The sequence below is a fragment of the Trachypithecus francoisi genome, unplaced genomic scaffold, assembly GCF_009764315.1.
Source record: "Trachypithecus francoisi isolate TF-2019V2 unplaced genomic scaffold, Tfra_2.0 Lachesis_group5, whole genome shotgun sequence".
In the NCBI taxonomy this organism is placed as follows: Eukaryota; Metazoa; Chordata; class Mammalia; order Primates; family Cercopithecidae; genus Trachypithecus; species Trachypithecus francoisi.
The window spans coordinates 64289667-64307486 of NW_022681470.1; the positions used below are offsets into that span (position 1 = coordinate 64289667).

Below are 17820 nucleotides of genomic sequence, written 5' to 3' on the forward strand. Positions count from 1 at the left end.
CTTCATAAACATTTCACTAAGTAACCTTCATAAAAACATAACCACATAGCATACCTAAAAAATCCGGTAATTCCTTAATATCAGCAAATATTTAGTCAGTATCCAAACTTCCCTGATTATGTTACAATTTTTTAATTGAAACATAATGTTTTATATATTTATGAGGTAAATGTGATATTTTGTTACATGCATGGACTGTGTGATTCTCAATTTGGTATTTGGGGTATTCATCACCTTGAGTATTATTTTTGTGTGTTGGAAACATTTTAGGTCCTTTCTTCTAGTGACTATTAAAAATATATTACACATTATTGCTAACTATGCTTACCCTACTCTGCTATTGAATATTAGAACGTAAACTTTCTATCTAATTGTATGCTTATAGCCATCGGCCAAAGTCTCTTCATCCTCCCTCTTACTCACACACTTTTCCCAGCCTCTGGTATCTAACATTCTATTCTTTGCCTTCATGAGAACTTTTTTAGGTCTCACATGTGAGTAAGAGCATGTGATATTTGTCTTTTTTGCTTGGCTCATTTCATTTAATATATGGCCTCTAGTTCCATTCATGTTGCTGCAAATGACATGATTTTATTCTTTTTATGGCTGAATGTATTTCATTCTATATATACTAGATTTGTATTTATTTATTTATTTTATTTATTTTGAGACAGGGTCTCATCCTGTCACCCAGGCTGGTAAGCGGTGGTGTGATCATAGCTCACTGCAGTCTCGAACTCCTGGGCTCAAGCGATCCTTCCACTTCAGCCACCCAAGTAGCTGGTACTACAGGTGTGTGCCACGACACCTGGCTAAGTTTTTGAAATTTGTTTTTTGTAGAGACAGGATTTCCCTATGTTGCCCAGGCTGGTTTCGAACTCCTGGCCGTAAGCGATTCTTCCGGCCTCCCAAAACATTGCGATTATAAGTGTGAGCCACTGCACCTGGCCCCACATTTTCTTTATCCATTTGTACATTGATGGACACTTAAGATGATTCCATATCTTTGCTATTGTGAATAGTGCTTCAATAAATATGTGAATGCACTTATCTTTTTGATACGTTGGTTTATTTTTCTTTGGATAAATACTCAGTGGTATAATTGCTAGATCATAAGATAGTTCTATTTTTTATGTTTTCAGGAACCTCTATATTGTATTCCACAGTGGCTGTACAAATTTACATTCTCACCAACAGTATATAAGATTTCCTTTTCTTCACATCCTCACCAGCATCTGTTATTTTTTGTCTAAAAATGGTCATTCTAACTGAGGGTAAGAACTGATATCTCATTATGGTCTTGATTTGCATTTCCATGATGATTAGTGATGAGCAGTTTTTCATATACCTGCTGGCCATTTGTATGTTGTCTTTTGAGAAATGTCTGTTCATGTCTTTTGCCTACTTTTTAGTGTGATTATTTGTTTTTTGCTAGTAAGTTGAGTTCCTTGTATATTCTGGATATAGTACCTTTACAGATGAATAGTTTATAGATATTTTCTTCCATTCAACAGGTTGTCTCTTCACTCTGTTGATTGTTTCCTTTGCTGTACACAAGCTTTTTAGTTTAATATAGTCCTATTTATCTGTTTTTGTTTTTATTGTCTATGCTTTTGAGGTCTTAGCCATTAAACCTTCACCTAATGTCCTTTAGAGTCTTCCTGATGTTTTCTAGTAATTTTATAGTTGTGGATCTTATGTTTAAGTTTTTAATACATTTTGATTTGATTTTTGAACATGGTAAAGAGCAGAGGTCCAGTTTCATTCTTCTGCATGTGGATATCCAATTTTCCCAGCACTATTTATTGAAGAAGGTATCCTTTTCCCAATATATGTTCTTGGCACCTTTGTAAAAAATCAGTTAGCTATAAATATGTGGATTTATTTCTGGGTTCTCTGTTCTGTTCCATTATTCTGTGTGCCTGTTTTTATACCAATACCATGCTGTTTTTGGTTACTATAACCTTATATTTTGAAGTCAGGTAGTGTGATGCTGCCAGCTTTGTTTTTGCTCGGGTTTTGTTAGCTCTTTGGACTCTTTTTTGGTTCCACAATCATTTTAGGACTTTTTTTTTTTTTTTCTATTTCTGTGAAAAATGGCATTGGTATCTTGATAGGGTTGTATTAAATCTTTAGATTGCTTTGGGTGGTATAGTCATTTTAACATTTCCTCTAGGTTTTCCAGTTTGTCAGTGTATACTTGTTTATAATATTTCTGTGGTATCAGTTGTAATGTCTCTTTTTCATTTCTGATTTTATTTGGGGCTTCTCTCTTTTTTTTCTTGGTTAGTCCAGCAAGTAGTTTATCAGTGTTGTTTATCTTCTCAAAAAAACAAGTTTTCACTGTATTGTTTTTTAGTCTCTATTTTGTTTAGCTCTGCTCTGATTTTTCTTATTTCTTTCCTTCTGCTAATTTTGAGGTTGGTTTGTTCTTCCTTCTTTAGTTCCTTAAGATGCATTGTTAGATTGTTTATTTGAAATCTTTCTACTTTTTTGATGTAATCATTTGTTGCTGTAAACGTCCCTGTTAGCACTCCTTTTGCTGTGTCTGATAGGTTTTGCTACACTGTTTGCATTACTATTTTTTCAAGAAATTTTTTTTATTTCATCCTTACTTTTTTCTCCCTTGACCTAATGGTCATTCAGAAGCCTGTTTAATTTCCATTTATTTGTATGGTTTTCAAAGTTCCTGTTGTTATTTTCTAGTTTAATTCCATTATGGTTTGAGAAGATGCTTGATACGATTTTGACTTTTTCAAATTTATTGAGACTTGTTTGGTATCCTAACATATGTTCTATTCTGGAGATTGTTTCATGTACCATTGAAAAAGTTCTGTGGCTATTGGGTGAACTCTTCTGTTAGTGTCTGTTAGGTCCATTTGGTCTAATGTGCAATTTAAATTCAATGTTTCTTTGTTAATTATTTGTCCAGATGAGCTAATGCTGATGGTGGGATGTTGAAGTTCTTCACAATTATTTTATTGGAGTCTATCCCTTTAGATTGGACGATATTTGCTTTATATGCTTGGGTGCTCCAGGATTGGGTGCATACATGTTTAGAACTGTTATATCCTCTTGTTGAATTGATCTCTTTGTCAATTATGTAATGACCTTCTTTGTCTGTTTTTACTGTTTTTTTTTCCTAAAGTCTGTTTTATCTGATATAAGTACAGCTACTCCTGTTTGTTTTTGGTTTGTGTTAGCATGGAGTATCTTTTTCCATCTCTTTACTTTCAGTCACAATGTGTTTTCACAGATGAGATGAATTTCTTGAAAGAAACGTAGTTGGGTTGTGTTTTGCATCCATTCAACCAGTATACATTTTTTTTTTTTTTTTTTTTTTTGAGGCGGAGTCTCGCTCTTTCGACCGGACTGGAGTGCAGTGGCCGGATCTCAGCTCACTGCAAGCTCCGCCTCCCGGGTTTACGCCATTCTCCTGCCTCAGCCTCCCGAGTAGCTGGGACTACAGGCGCCCGCCACCTTGCCCGGCTAGTTTTTGTATTTTTAGTAGAGACGGGGTTTCACCGTGTTAGCCAGGATGGTCTCGATCTCCTGACCTCGTGATCCGCCCGTCTCGGCCTCCCAAAGTGCTGGGATTACAGGCTTGAGCCACCGCGCCCGGCCCAGTATACATTTTTTAAGATGAAAGTTTAATCTGTTTACATTCAGGGTTATTGATATGTGAGGGATTATTCCCATCATCTTATGAATTGATTTGTGGTTGTTTTGTTCTTTTTGTTCTCTCTTATTATTGTAATATAGAGTTTTTCTTTTGTAACATTTTAGTCTTTTCTTTGTGTTTTTGTTCTACAAGGGTTTTTTCAATTTCTGTGTGTTTTCATGATTGTAGATATCATTCTTTCTCTTCTGGTTATAGCACTCCCTTAAGCATTTCTTGTAAGCCATCTCATGGTGATGGATTCCATCAGCTTTCTTTTGTCTGGGAAAGACATTGTTGCTCCTTTATTTATGAAGGATAACTTTCCTAATCCTTGGCTGGTAGTCTTTTTCTTTCAGCTCTTTGAGTATATCATCCCATTCTCTCCTGGCCTGTAAGGTTTCTGCTGAGAAATCCATGGTTAGTCTGATGGGGTTCCTTTATAGGTGACTAGATGCTTTTCCCTTGCTGTTTTTAGAACTCTTTGTCTTTGACTTTTGACAGTTTGACTACAATTTGCCATGGAGAAAACCTTTTTCTTTCTTTCTTTCTTTTTTTTTCTTTTGAGACAGAGTCTCATTCTGTCACTCAGCCTGGAGTACAGTGGCGCAATCTCAGCTCACTGCAACCTCTGCCTCCCAAGTTCAAGCGATTCTCCCACCTCAGCCTCCCGAGTAGTAGCTGGGATTAGAGGTGTGTGTTACCATGCCTGGCTAATTTTTTTATTTTTAGTAGAGACAGGGTTTCACCATGTTAGCCAGTCTGGTCTCGAACACCTGACCTCAGGTGATCCGCCTGCCTCAGCCTCCAAAATGCTGGGATTACAGGCATGAGCCACCGTGCTGGGCCAGAGAAGACCTTTTTAAATTGTATCTACTTGTTGATCTCTGAGCCTCCTGTGTCAGGATGTCTAAATTTCTTGTTAGACTTGAGAAATTTTCCTCTGTCGTTTTAGTAATAGATTTTCTAATCCTTTTATTTTCTCTTCACCTTCTGAGACTCCTAAAATTTGAATAGTTGGGCACTTTAGGGTGTCCCATATGTCATGTAAACTTTGCACATTTTTAAATTATTTTTTCCTTATTCTTATCTGACTGTGTTATTTCAAAAGACCTGTCTTCAAGTTCTGAGATTCTTTCTTCTGCTTGATCTAGCCTATTATTCATGCTTTCAAGTATATTATGTATTTAATATTTCATGAAGTTTTATTATGTATTTCATCAGTCAATTCTTTATTTCCGCAAGTTGTTTGGTTCTTTTATATGTATATTTTTTGGTAAACATCTCATTAATATCCTGAATTGTTTTTCTGGTTTCTTTGTATTTTTTTAAAACAAATTTTAAAATTTGTATCTCACCTCCCTGAGCTTTTTTAATATCACAACTTTGAATTCTTTTCCCAGAATTTTGTAAATTTACTTTTGATTGGGATCTGTTGCTGGAGAATTATTGTGCTCCTTTGGTGGTATCATATTTTCTTGGTTTTTCACGTTTCCTGCCTCCTGAAGTTGATATATGTGCATCTGATGTGATACTTGTGGTTTCTAATTTTTTGAATTTGCTTTTGTAGGGGAGGACTTTTCCTGAAGATGTATTTATGGTGTCTGTTAGGTGGGGCACTTTGGCTTTGATTCTGGGTGCATGCAGTAGTGTAGTTTCTGTATGACCTTCAGCTGTAAATAGTATCAGTGGTATCTGTCATTTCCTCAGTGCCTTAGGATGCAGTTACTAGTGGAGATTTGCTAGGGAATAGGATGCCATGTGGGCCAGTCTTCAGACCCAAGTGTTGGCAGTGGTGGGCTGAGTTTGCCTGTCCTTGGGCCCAGGATGATATTGCTGGCACCAGTGTTAGCAAGCCCAATCAGGCCAGGTATTGGTGGGTCTCTAGGTGGGTTTCCAGGTGGCTCACTTGGGTGCCAGAAATGATAGGTGACCTGGTTCTCAGGCTACTTGGCAGCAAGTGGGGGCATGGGTGATGGCAGTAGTAGTCGTGGGACAACCCTGTGGGACACAAGCAGTCTGTGCCGGTGTTGGCTGTGGCTGCGGTGATTGGGCGGGTCAGTTTCCAGGTCTGCAGGTGGCTTGCCAGCTGTGATGTTAGTGGCAGGTTGAGTGGGCCTGACTTCAGACCCCAGGATGAGTGCTCAGCTGCCAATGGTGGTATACTGGCTGAGCATCTAGGCACCTAGATGGCAGGCTTGGGTACTGAGAGAGTGAGGCTGGGCCAGGGGGACTTGTCCTCAGGCCTCCCTGTGGTGCATGTGAGTGCTGGCTGTGGTAGGACGGGGTAGAGTATTCCTCGGCCACTGGTGGAATGCTTAGGTGAGGACAGTGTGGCTGTGCTGTGGACCAGCTACTTGGGAGAGCAGAATTGTTTTCATTTGGGAGCAGCCACAGAGAGGTGGCTGGGGCACATGCAGTTTGCTCATGCCTCAGCCCAAAGCAGCCAGCAGCAGCCACAGCTTCATGCATTGGAATTTGTCCTCAAGGAACCAAAAAATGCCTAGCTGCTCCTCTATTGGGGGTCCCAGGTTGCTGCCAGTGGCTCCTACTTTGGCTCAGGCAACAGTGGCCCCAAAGCAAGATGCAGTCTGGGAGGGACTGGGCTCTCAAAATAGTGTTGTGCTGTGGCTGCTTAGGACTCAGGGGTTTGTAGTACTCAGTGTGAACTTACTCTCTGGAGTAATGCCATCACACTGTCTCCAGGCAGCTTCCTATATTATATCTAGGGCCTATGAGAATCAAGGGACTCCTGTAGGGAGTCCCATTTTACCCATTTTACCCATTGTGGGAGTCTTCAGAGGGAATGTGGACTGGTGGGGTTCTCTCATGTACTCTTTTCCTGCATTAGGGAGTCTCTCCAGGCTCCCAGGCAATCTCAGCCAAACAGGCTGCCTTGCTTCTGTCTCCTTCCTTGCTTTGGTGCATCCTGTCACTTGTTTGTTAAATTCTAGTGTTCTGTCTTTGATGATCTCTTCAAAATGTGATTATGTAATCACTACTTAGGTTTCTCTCCATGGAAGAGGAGAGGACCAGAGGCATCTAGTCAGACATCTTGAAGCCACTCCCCCGATATTGTCTTAGGAAAACAATCAACATGTAGTGTTCGTGGATACCAAAGGGAAAATGGGTAAACACATTTTTTTCTTCCACCTTTTATTTTAGGTTTGGGAGGTACAGGTGAAGGTTTGTTACATGGGTAAATTGCGTGTCATTGGGGTTGAGTGTACACATAATTTCATCACCCAGGTAGTGAGCTTAGTGCCCAACAGGTAGTTTGGTGATTCTCACCCTCCTCCCACCTTCCATTCTCAAATAAGCCCCGGTGGCCGTTGTTCCCTTCTTTGCATCCATGTGTACTCAGTGTTTAGTTCCCACTTATAGGTGAGAAGATGTAGTATTTGGTTTTCTGTTCCTGCATTAATTCACTTAGGATAATGGTTTCCAGCTGCATCCACATTACTGCAAAGGACATGATTTCATTCCTTTCTATGGTTGTGTAATATTCCATGGTGTATATATACCACATTTTCTTTATCCAGTCCATCACTGATTTGCATCTAGGTTGATTCTATGTTATTGTGAAAAGTGCTGATGAACATACGCATGAATGTGTCTTTATGGTAGAATGATTTATGTTGATTTAGGTATATACCCAATAATGAGATTGCTAGGTCACATGGTAGTTCTGAGTTCTTTGAGAAATCTCCAAGCTGCTTTCCACAGAGGCTGAAACTAATTTACATTCCCACCAGCAATGTGTACGTGTTCTCTTTTTTCCACAACCTTACCAACATTTGTTATTTTTTCACTTTTTAATAATAGGCATTCTGTCTGCTATGAGATGGTATCTCATTGTAGTTTTGATTGCATTTCTCTAATGATTAGTGATGTTGAGCATTTTTTTCATATGCTTGTTGGCCTTACATATGTCTTCTTTTGAGAAGTGTCTGTTTATGTCCTTTGCCCATTTTTTAATGGGTTGGTTTGATTTTTGTTTATTTGTTTAAGTTCCTTAGAGATTTTGAATATTAGAACTTTGTTAGATGCATAGTTTGCAAATGTTTTCTCCTTTTCTGTAGGTTTTCTGTTTTCTCTGTTGATGTATTTTTTTTTTTGCCATGCAGAAGCACTTTAGTTTAATTATGTCCCACTTGTCAATTTTTGTTTTTGTTGCAATTACTTTTGGAGACCTCATCATGAAATATTTACTAACACCTATATCAGAATGGTATTTCCTAGGTTTTCTCCTAGAGTTTTTATACTTTTACATTTTAGGTTTAAGTCTTTAATCCATATTGAGTTGATTTTTGTATATGGTGAAAGGTAGGGGTCCATTTTCAATCTTCTGCACGTGGCCAGCCAGTTATAGCATTTATTGAATAGGGAATCCATTCCCCATTGCTCGTTATTGTCAACTTTGTCAAAGATCAGATGGTTGTAGGGGTATGGCTTTCTATCTGTGTTTTCTAACCTCTTCCTTTGGTCTATGTGTCTATTTTTGTACCAGTACCATGCTCTTTTGGTTACTGGAGCCTTATAATATAGTTTGAAATCAGGTAGTGTGATGCTTCCAGCTTTGTTCTGTTTACTTAGGATTGCTTTGGCTATTTGGGTTCTTTTTTAATTCCATATGAATTTTAAAATATATATTTTTTAGTTCTCTGAAAGATATCATTGGTAGTTTGACAGGAATAGCATTGGATCTATAAATTGCTTTGGGCAGTGTGGCCCCTTTTAAAACTTTTTTATTATTATTATAATTTTTTTGAGACAGAGTCTCACTCTGTCACTCAGGCTGGAGTGCAGTGGCATGATCTCGGCTCACTGCAACCTCCATCTCCTGGGTTCAAGCGATTCTCTTGCGTCAGCCTCCCAAGTAGCTACGATTACAGGTGCACACCACCACACCCAGCTAATTTTCGTATTTTTAGTAGAAATGAGGTTTCACTATGTTGACCAAGCTGGTCTCAAACTCCTGACCTCAAGTAATCCACTTGCCTCAACCTTGCAAAGTGCTGGGATTACAGGCATGAACCTCCATGCCCAGCAGTATGGCCCTTTTAAAAATATTGTTTCTTCCTATGCATGAGCATGGAATATTTTTCCATTTGTTTATGTTGTCTCTGTCTTCTTTGTTTTCTATTTCTTATACAGATCGTTCACCTCCCTGGTTAGCTGTATTCATAGGTATTTTATCATTTTGTAGTTATTGTGAATAGGTTTGCATTCTTGATTTGGCTGTCAGCTTGACATTGTTGGTGTATAGAAATGCTTCTGATTTTTGTACCCCGAAGCTTTACTGATGTTGTTTAACAGTTCTAAAAGCTTTTAGGTAGAGACTCTGGGGTATTCTAGGTTTAGAATCATATCATCTGTGAAGAGAGATAGTTTACTTCCTATCTTCCTATATGGATGCCTTTTCTTTCCCTTGCCTGATTGCTATGGCTAGGATTTCCAGTACCATGTTGAATAGGAATGATAATAATGGACATCCTTGTCTTGTTCTGGTTTTCAAGGTGAGTGCTTCCAGCTTTTGCTCGTTCAGTATGACATTGACTGTGGGTTTTTCATAGATGGCTCTTATTATTTTGTGGTATGTTCCTTTGATGCCTAGTTTGTTGATGACTTTTAACATGAAGGGATGTTGAATTTTGTCAAAAGCGTTTTTCGCAACAATTGAGATGATCACGTGGTTTTTTGTTTGTAGTTCTGTTTATGTGATGAATCACATATATTGATTTGCATGTGTTGAGCCAACCTTGCATCCCAGGAATAAAGCCTACTTGATTGTGGTACGTTAGGTATTTGATGTGCTGCTGGATTTTTTTTGCTAGTATTTTGTTGAGAATTTTTGCATTTACTTTTATCAGGGATGTTGGCCTGAAGTTTTCTTTTTTGTTATGTCTCTTTGCCAGATTTTGGTATCAGAGTGATGCTGGCCTTATAAAATGAGGAATCCCTCTTCCTTGATTTTTGGCATAGTTTCAGTATGATTGGTACTGGCTCTTGTTTGTATGTCTGGTGGAATTTGGCTGTGAATCCATCTGGTACAGGGCTCTTTCTGGTTGGTAGGTTTTTAAAATTACTGATTCAATTTAAGAACTTGTTATTGGTCTGTTCAGGTATTTAATTTCTTCCTGGTTCAATCTTAAGAGGTTGTATTTTTCCAAGAATTTACGATTTCTTTTACATTTTCTAGTTTGTGTACATAGAGGTGTTCAAAATAGTCTCTGAGGGTGTTTTGTATTTCTGTAAGATTGGCAGTAATATCCCCTTTGTCATTTGAGATTGTGTTTATTTGGATTTTCTCTCTCTTTATTAGTCTAGCTAGCTATCAATCTTATTTATTCTTTCAGAAAACCAGCTTTTGGTTTTGTTGATCTTTTGTATTCATTTTTGCATCTCAGTTTTATTCAGTTCAGCTCTGATTTTGGTTATTTTTTTTTCTTCTGCTAGCTTTTGGGTTGGTTTCCTCTTGTTATTTCTAGATCCTCTAGAGGTGCTGTTACTTTGTTAATTTGAGATTTTTCTAACATTTTGATGTAGGTGTTTAACGCTACAAACTTTCCTCTTAACATTGTTCTGGCTGTGTCCCAGAGACTCTGGCATGTTGTGTCTTTGTTTTCAGTAGTTTCAAAGAATTTCTTGATTTCTGCCTTAATTTTCAGAATACCAAAAGTCATTCAGGAGTAGGTTGTTTAATTTCCATGTAATTGTATAGTTTTAAGAGATCTTCTTGGTATTGATTTATATTTTTATCATGCTGTGGCCTAAGAGTATGGTTAGTATGATTTGGGTTTTTTTAATTTGTTTAAAATTGCTTTATGGCTGAGCATGTGGTCAATCTTAGAGTATGTGCTATATGCAGATGAGAAGAATGTATATCCTGTTGTTGTTGAGTGTAATGTTTTGTAGATGTCTGTTAAGTCCATTTGGTCAAGTGTCAAGTTTAGGTCATGAATATCTTTGTTAGTTTTTTGCCTTGATTATGTGTCTAACATTGTCAGTGGGGTGTTGAAGTCTCCCACTATATTGTGTGGTTATTTCCATCTCTTTATCAGTCTTTAAGAACTTATTTATGAATCTGGATGATCCAGTGTTGGATCTGAAAAGAGTAATAAAAACATTATCATTACTACCATTATTATTTATTGTGGTTATTTTATATTTTGAATGAACTTCTAAGCTAAAAGATTTATCTTGAAAGATTCCAACTGTTGGAATTCACTTTGTTTTAAATAGAAATAAAAGTGTTTCAAATGAAAGTCTGATGATTTAATGATCCCAAAAGTGATGAGTTTAACACATGAGTTTTTTCTCACCTGCTCAATGGCACTCAATGAAGGTTTGAAATGCCTTTTTTTTCCTGAAATTCTTTAAGTATTATACCCTTTGATTTTCTAGAAAACTTTCCTTAGTGTTAGTTGGAATTCCAGCTTCTGTTAAAAAATAAAGAGGATGTCCTTCCTTCTTAAATTGGACATATGGCAACATTTTTGTGTGTGTGATTTCATATTTGTAGGACATAAACCTGAAAATTATATTCATTAAATTTATTCCATGAATGAGGTTACTCTTCTTTAAAGATAAATTAACTCTACTGCAAGAAAATTGTTTCATCGATTACACTGTAATATAAGTAAAATGATACAGATGATCTTTGAATTTTGAAGTATTTGATTTTTTTTCCCTGTTCTGCTAAGGAAGAAAGACCGACTGATGTTACAGAACTTTCCAATTTGCCTTGTAAATGAAGCGTGTGTTGTGAATTTTAAATCTGTTCTTCCATTGGCTCTGTATAAGTGTTTCCCAATTTTTTTGTGTGTCGGAGGGGCGTTAATTCTTGCTCTCTTCTCACCAAAGACCTTTTTAGACATTTTTTTCTTGATCATCGTCCACACACATATACTGTAAATCAGTTTATGTATCACATATATATCTGCACTCTATACTTAAAAAAGGAATTTTTTTTTTTACTTTCATCAGGTATCACCCCCATTGAGAATGCTTGCTTTCTGTTGGTTTTGTTTTTATTGTTTTAAAAGACAAAATCATATAGAAGAAATAACTTAACCTCTGGAGTCAAACCAGTCGGACGTCGGTTTGAATCCTGTTTTTTTCACTTAGTAATTATTCAACCCAAGTGATTAACTTAATCTCTCTGAGGCTGAATTTCCTCATTTAAGAGATAGAGATTGTGTTTCCTATGTGAAGTATTTGAAGCTTAATGTGATTAGTGGATATGAAAACTCCAAGCACAATCCTAAAAGTTGAATAAATACTAGCTTAAGGAAGTCACTGCGTGCAATCACTATTATTTTCCTAAGCTGGATTTCTGATAATTTTATCACTCCCTCTGGCCACACCGAAGAGTAAAACAGTCTTTTATTCAGGTAATATTTACATGTTTTCTCTGTGGCAAGTACTGTACTGATATTTTTTTAATGTATTATTTCATATTATTCTCACAACAATCTTATAGTGTAGCATTTATATCCCATTTTCAGCTAAGAGAACTGTGGTTTTGCAAGATTTGTAACTTGCCCTTCACGGAGCTAGTAGACAGTAAATAGAGGCAGATGACTAGTTTCTCTATTACCAGGTTTGTTTGTTTGTTTGTTTGTTTATTTATTTTGAGGGGGGACAGGGTCTCACTCTGTCACCCAGGCTGGCGTGCAGTGGTGCAATCTCAGCTCACTGCAACCTCTGTTTCTCAGATTCAGATGATCTTCCCAGGTACTTTAAAAGATAGAAATGTGCTCATCCAAGTGACAGACCAAGAGACTATACAACGCAAATTGGACAGTTAAGGTGCCCTGATTCCCTACAGTATTGCTTTATTCCCCTCTGTTGCCAAAGTCCTATACTGAGACATTCATAAGTCCTTCATGGGGACTAACAGATCAATTTAAAGAATAATAAATAAGAAGTCAGGAAATACTCAATGAAATATAGAAAATATTTTTTCTGTATCCCCTAACAATTGTGTACTTATTTATCCTTTAAACTTGAATATGGCTTATATTATAGACTAGCCCAAATCTAAATGTACTTTCAAGAGTCTTGACGCTTAAGTAGGTATTTGAAATTAATAAGATGTGGTTACAGCGTCTTTATGTCTTATTACATGCCCCTATACATGACAAACTTAAGTCCCATTATAAAGTAACATCAGTTATCTGTCTGTTATGCAGGTTTAAGTCAGATAATATAATCATACAATCTTTCTGTGATATGTTTAGCCTGGAAAAGGAAGTGTGTTAATTTCCCTTATTAAAAAAATTGAAGAAATACAGAGGTACAGAAAATCCAGCGATGATGGCAAAACATTTAAAGGGTCCTGTGGATGTCTCTCTGAGGAAGCAGAATTGAAACTGCGTTTACAAAATGGAAAATTTAAGATTACTCAAGCATACTGTTTTTCAAATCATGTACGAAAATCTCTTCCCAGGGTGACTTCACTTGTCGATAGACCCTGTATTCTGTTACGTTAAGTATGATATAAGCAAGAACAAAATCTTTCCACAACTTTGTTTTTTCATAGCACATGGATTGCATTTCCACTTTGTTAGCTCTGCAAGTTAGACCTTTTGAAGTGTCTAGGTCATCCCACATTTCTTCAAAAAAGATGATGTGCATCCTCTAGGTAACTGCAGTTCTTGTAGGTAGGTAGGTGGAATTCTAACTTGAGTTTTTTGGCAGTGAAGATGATACCCTATATATTAATGTAGTATCTGTCTAATGTAAATTTTGTTTGATGAATGTCAGGTATTTTATGGAAAATATTTCAAACAGTTAAAATTAGGGCCTGAATCTGGGGCTAGAAGTAAGTTTTTCTCCGGCAGTACACTGATTTATTCTTTCTTGGTCTGTTTTCTTATCTGGAAACAAGATATTCAGTGCAATTTAATACATATTTGTTAAACACTTTCTACTGTTCTACTGTTTGCCATGCACTGTGTTAATAAGGAGAGGTGATCAAATGAGATAATAGGTGGCAAACTGCTTTGCAATGTTTTCAGCACTACAGAGATACAGTTCTACATGATGGAGAACCTTACTAAAATACTCCTTTTGTAGGGGAGAAAACCTTTTTCTAACATCATGTTATTTTCCTACCTAAGAGCTCTTCAGTTTAATCTTAGGAACATTGGAATCATAATTATTATTTCATTCATTATTTCATACTTTCATTTATCCCAAGTTGCATAAATCTTAATGTTGATTCACCTTTGGTTTTCTGTAGATACCAAGTGAATTTTGAGATCATAAACAGTTGCCTTTGAGCCTGAAAATTTTGTTTCTAATTTGGGAGATCATATGCTCTTATTAATTTACTAAGAAGATACGTAGAATTTTGTTTTTCATACTTCTGTGTTTTGCCCTGGTTTTCTGTTAAAGTATCAGCTTCTACACTTTCTTCTAGAACTATGTATATGTGTTGATCATTGTTCTGGGAATAGCCTTTTCCTTCTGTCATCTGGATGTTCTAGATCACTCTGAATCTTCTATCTTGATTTAGCATTCAAATAAAAAATGAGATATTGAAAATGATGGAATTAGTGGGAACTGGTGACAGGAAGGGGGAAACCCAAAATTTTTTAGAAGCTGTGATTTATTTCATGGATAGTCTTTCTAAGTTAATGATACAATCCTAGGGGATCAGTTAAATAAACTGATAAAGTGAAATACTGTAAAAACCTACCTGTGGTAGAAATAGGTGTTTTTTAAATCACAATTTCCATATGGCAGTGCAATTGTACAGTGTCTCTATTTTGCTGATTTGGAGCCAAACACACTCATTAGCCACGTTAGATTCAGTTACTGTTCTAGTGTCATCTGTCATTTCCTTTGTAGTACAGACCAACAGAGTTGAGTCCAAGGACACTGGACAGGGTTGATGGTGGTGGGGGTAGGGGGGTGTTGGTGAGAAAAGGGAGAACAAGGATGGTGAGAGAAAAGGGCAAATGGGTACATTTGAGAAGACAGATTGTGTAAGCTATGGAAGTGATTTGATATTGACCAACTTATTTGACCAATTATTTGCTGCTGTTCAGCTCAAAATAGTGCTTTGGATCTTAAAAGTGAATATAAATATTTGAAATGAAATTTAATCTACAATAGGCTGAACACTAAAAAGCATATTCTGTAGGCAAAGTAAATATAGTTTGCCCTCTAATCTCAGATGATAATAGTACAGGCATATTTCCTGTGATGGAGAAATGTCTACATATCTGTTATATCTACTATAAACTAGGTAAATGTCCTTCCCGTTAACCACTTATGTTAATGTTCCTTCTTTCTGAGACTCAGTTTACTCGTCTAAAAAATGAAAGTGAGCTCTAAGATACTTTCTAGCTCTAAAATAACATAATTCTGTCACCATATTTGAATGCTCAACAATCAAAACATTTAAAATCGAGCATGATTGGGTTGAAACACTTTAGAAGCCTCTCAAACCTGTCAAAAAATTTTATTTGAGCATTGTGATACTCTAAATACATTTCTTCCTTTTTCTTTCAAAGAAAACAGGACAAATAAAACATGCATTTGTCAAAAACGTGTGACATAAGGAAGTCATATACAAAATGCAATTAATATCTCCTATTTTTTAACTCACTTCATAACCAGTATGTTTGTCATTGTAAAACTATGATGTAATTTTACTTGCTCATGTTTCTGTTAACTGTGTTACCATATCTTTTCCCCTTCAAGGATATCTTGCTGGTACTATATTAACTGGTACCCTAATTCTAGTCATTGGAATATGGAAAATCAGGGTGAGCAGAAATTCTGATGATTTTTTAAAATTTATTCTTAGTTTATTTCCAGTAAAATTTGGTACTGTATCAGTAGATGACTCTCTTAGCTTTATTTAAATTTTGGCATGTCTCCGTATTCATTTTTGTCTGTAATTACTATCCTGGATTAACAGACTTCATGTCTGTTTTTCCTCAATATATTCAAAGGCACATTTCAAAGCAAAGTGACTTGAAGTCTCATTTTGTGATCTATCGATCCACTGATTTTTTTTTCCACTCAGTATAATTTATGGTAGTATCTAAGAAGCAAAGAAGTCTAGGAAAAATCAAACTCTAACATACTGTGAAATTGCCCGTGATTCGGGCTTTTTCTCAGTTATATTAATAGATGCCAGTCCAGCTCAAAACAGCGCAGTGGTTAAGAGAGCAGACTCCGGAGCCTGACGGCTCAGTTTGAATCCTGGATCTGCCATCTGGGAGTTATTTGACTGTGAACAATTTAACCTCTCTATGCCTCAGTTTACTTATTTGTAAAATGGTGGAAATATAGTACCTACCTCATGTGATTATAGTAAGGATCAAATGAGTTGCCACCTGTCAAGTGCTTAGAACGTTGCTTGGCACATAGTAAGCACTCAGATATTAAAACAACAACAACACACACACACATCAGTATTATTTAAAATATCTAATCTGCATTGAATATACATAATGTTAAGTATAAATGTCACCATTGGCTCTGATGTGTCCTGTAGCAAAGAATGATTTAAATTGACCCTCTTCTGTTTTGTAGTTTTAACTGTTCAGAAAACTACTTGTGGAATTTATACAAACTTGAGTTATTTCTAAGCTGCCCTAATGCCTGTCCATTTTTCCCATTAATAAGAGAACTATAATTTAATGCTGTTATTGAATTGTCTGTTTTAATTCTTTGAATGATGTGACCTATCTCCTTTTTACCCTCTACAATTTTTCTACTTAAATTAACAATATTACTTAAGCCTGTTATAAGTTAAAGTATGTAAATATTCTTTGACTCACTAAATGAGTCAGTCTTTTGGAAAAATATTTGACCATTAGGTCCAGGGGAGTGATTAATAATTTTTACAGGCATTTGTTTAATATCAACAAAATATTCTAGCTGTCATGATAGCAGATATAGTAAGACATAACTTTTTCTCCAGATATATCAGAAATGTTTTAGGAATGTGATTTAGAACCTAACAAAAACTCAGTTAGTTCTAAGTCATCTAAAGTGAGTTGGTATGGAAGCATCAGCAAAGCTACTCTGAAAAAAAATTAAACCACTCATCTTATGTACTTTCTTGTATTTGTTCCAACTCTCCTTTTGAAATACTGTTATCAATTTATCAAGTTATAAAGTATCAATGTATAGAGTATTATCAATTTACCAAAGCTACTGCTTTGAGGCTCTCTGGATCAGTGGGAGTGGAGACTGGGTGGGGCAGGACAGCAGAATGTGGTAAGTTTACCAGGTGCTTTCTCTTGGCTTTCATCAGTTTCTTTACATACTTTGGTAAGGTGATTGGCTGTGATACTTGTATGTCCTATTAAGGAACATAGAAGGAAGGAATACAGTAACTTCTGCTTATCCTTGGTTGGGGGCAGGGTGTTTCAAGACCCCCCAGTGAATGCCTGAAACCACAGATAGTGCCTAACTCTATATGTGCTGTGTTTTTTTCTCGTATGTACATACCTATGAGATAAAGTTTAATTTATAAATGAGGCACAGTAAGAGATTAACACTAACTAATAATCAATTAGAACAATTTATTGTAGCAAAAATTATGTGAATGGGGTCTCTCTCTCAGAATATCTTATTGTATTGTACTCACCTATTTTCAGATTGCAGTTGACTGTGGGTAACTGAAACCACAGATAAGGAGACTAGTGTATTTGTTTTGAATTGTATTTTGGGGTTTTGCAGTGAACTTAGTTGCTTATTTTCTGAATTAGAGGGAAACTCTTGCAAACTCCTAAGAAAAATTTGTCTTTTTTATGTGCACATAAAAAGTATTCCATTTGCCTTATTTTGGAAGCATAAGCTGTTGAGGGTAAGAGCTAGCTTTACATATGTTTGGCTAGCCTCCTGATTTCATACTGATTTAATTAAATATTTGATCTTAATCAAGACAGGATATGGTTAATGTACAAGTGATAATGTGGTTTCATTTAATGATTCTTCATGTTTGCCTGTCAGAGGATTGATTTATTTCTTTTAGAAGAGTTAGGTCTATATGATAAATTTTAGTTTAGGGATGGAAGTGTAAGCAGATGCCTGACTTTGTTTTTTGTTGGAAATGACAGTTATATAATTCAATTCAATAGTTTTTTTCTTCTCTACTATTCAGCTCTTACAATGCACATGAGAGCAAC

At 36.3% G+C, this 17820-nt stretch overlaps 1 protein-coding gene across 12 annotated transcripts in view; it reads left to right on the plus strand.

Annotated features, from left to right (window-relative positions):
- The window catches only part of CD55 (CD55 molecule (Cromer blood group)), a 64286-nt gene that overhangs the window by 18319 nt on the left and 28147 nt on the right, over positions 1 to 17820 (plus strand). For 2 of the 12 annotated variants that reach the window (XM_033198000.1, XM_033198005.1), the window contains one exon: positions 15377 to 15441. The exons of 5 other annotated variants lie outside the window; for them this stretch is intronic. In XM_033198000.1, coding sequence (XP_033053891.1) covers positions 15377 to 15441 — 65 coding nt within the window. Of the gene's footprint in view, positions 1 to 670; positions 1048 to 1142; positions 1275 to 11368; positions 11460 to 15376; positions 15442 to 17820 lie in introns of those variants that run through there. 5 more of the 12 variants (XM_033197997.1, XM_033198002.1, XM_033197996.1 and 2 more) reach the window with 5 other exon arrangements.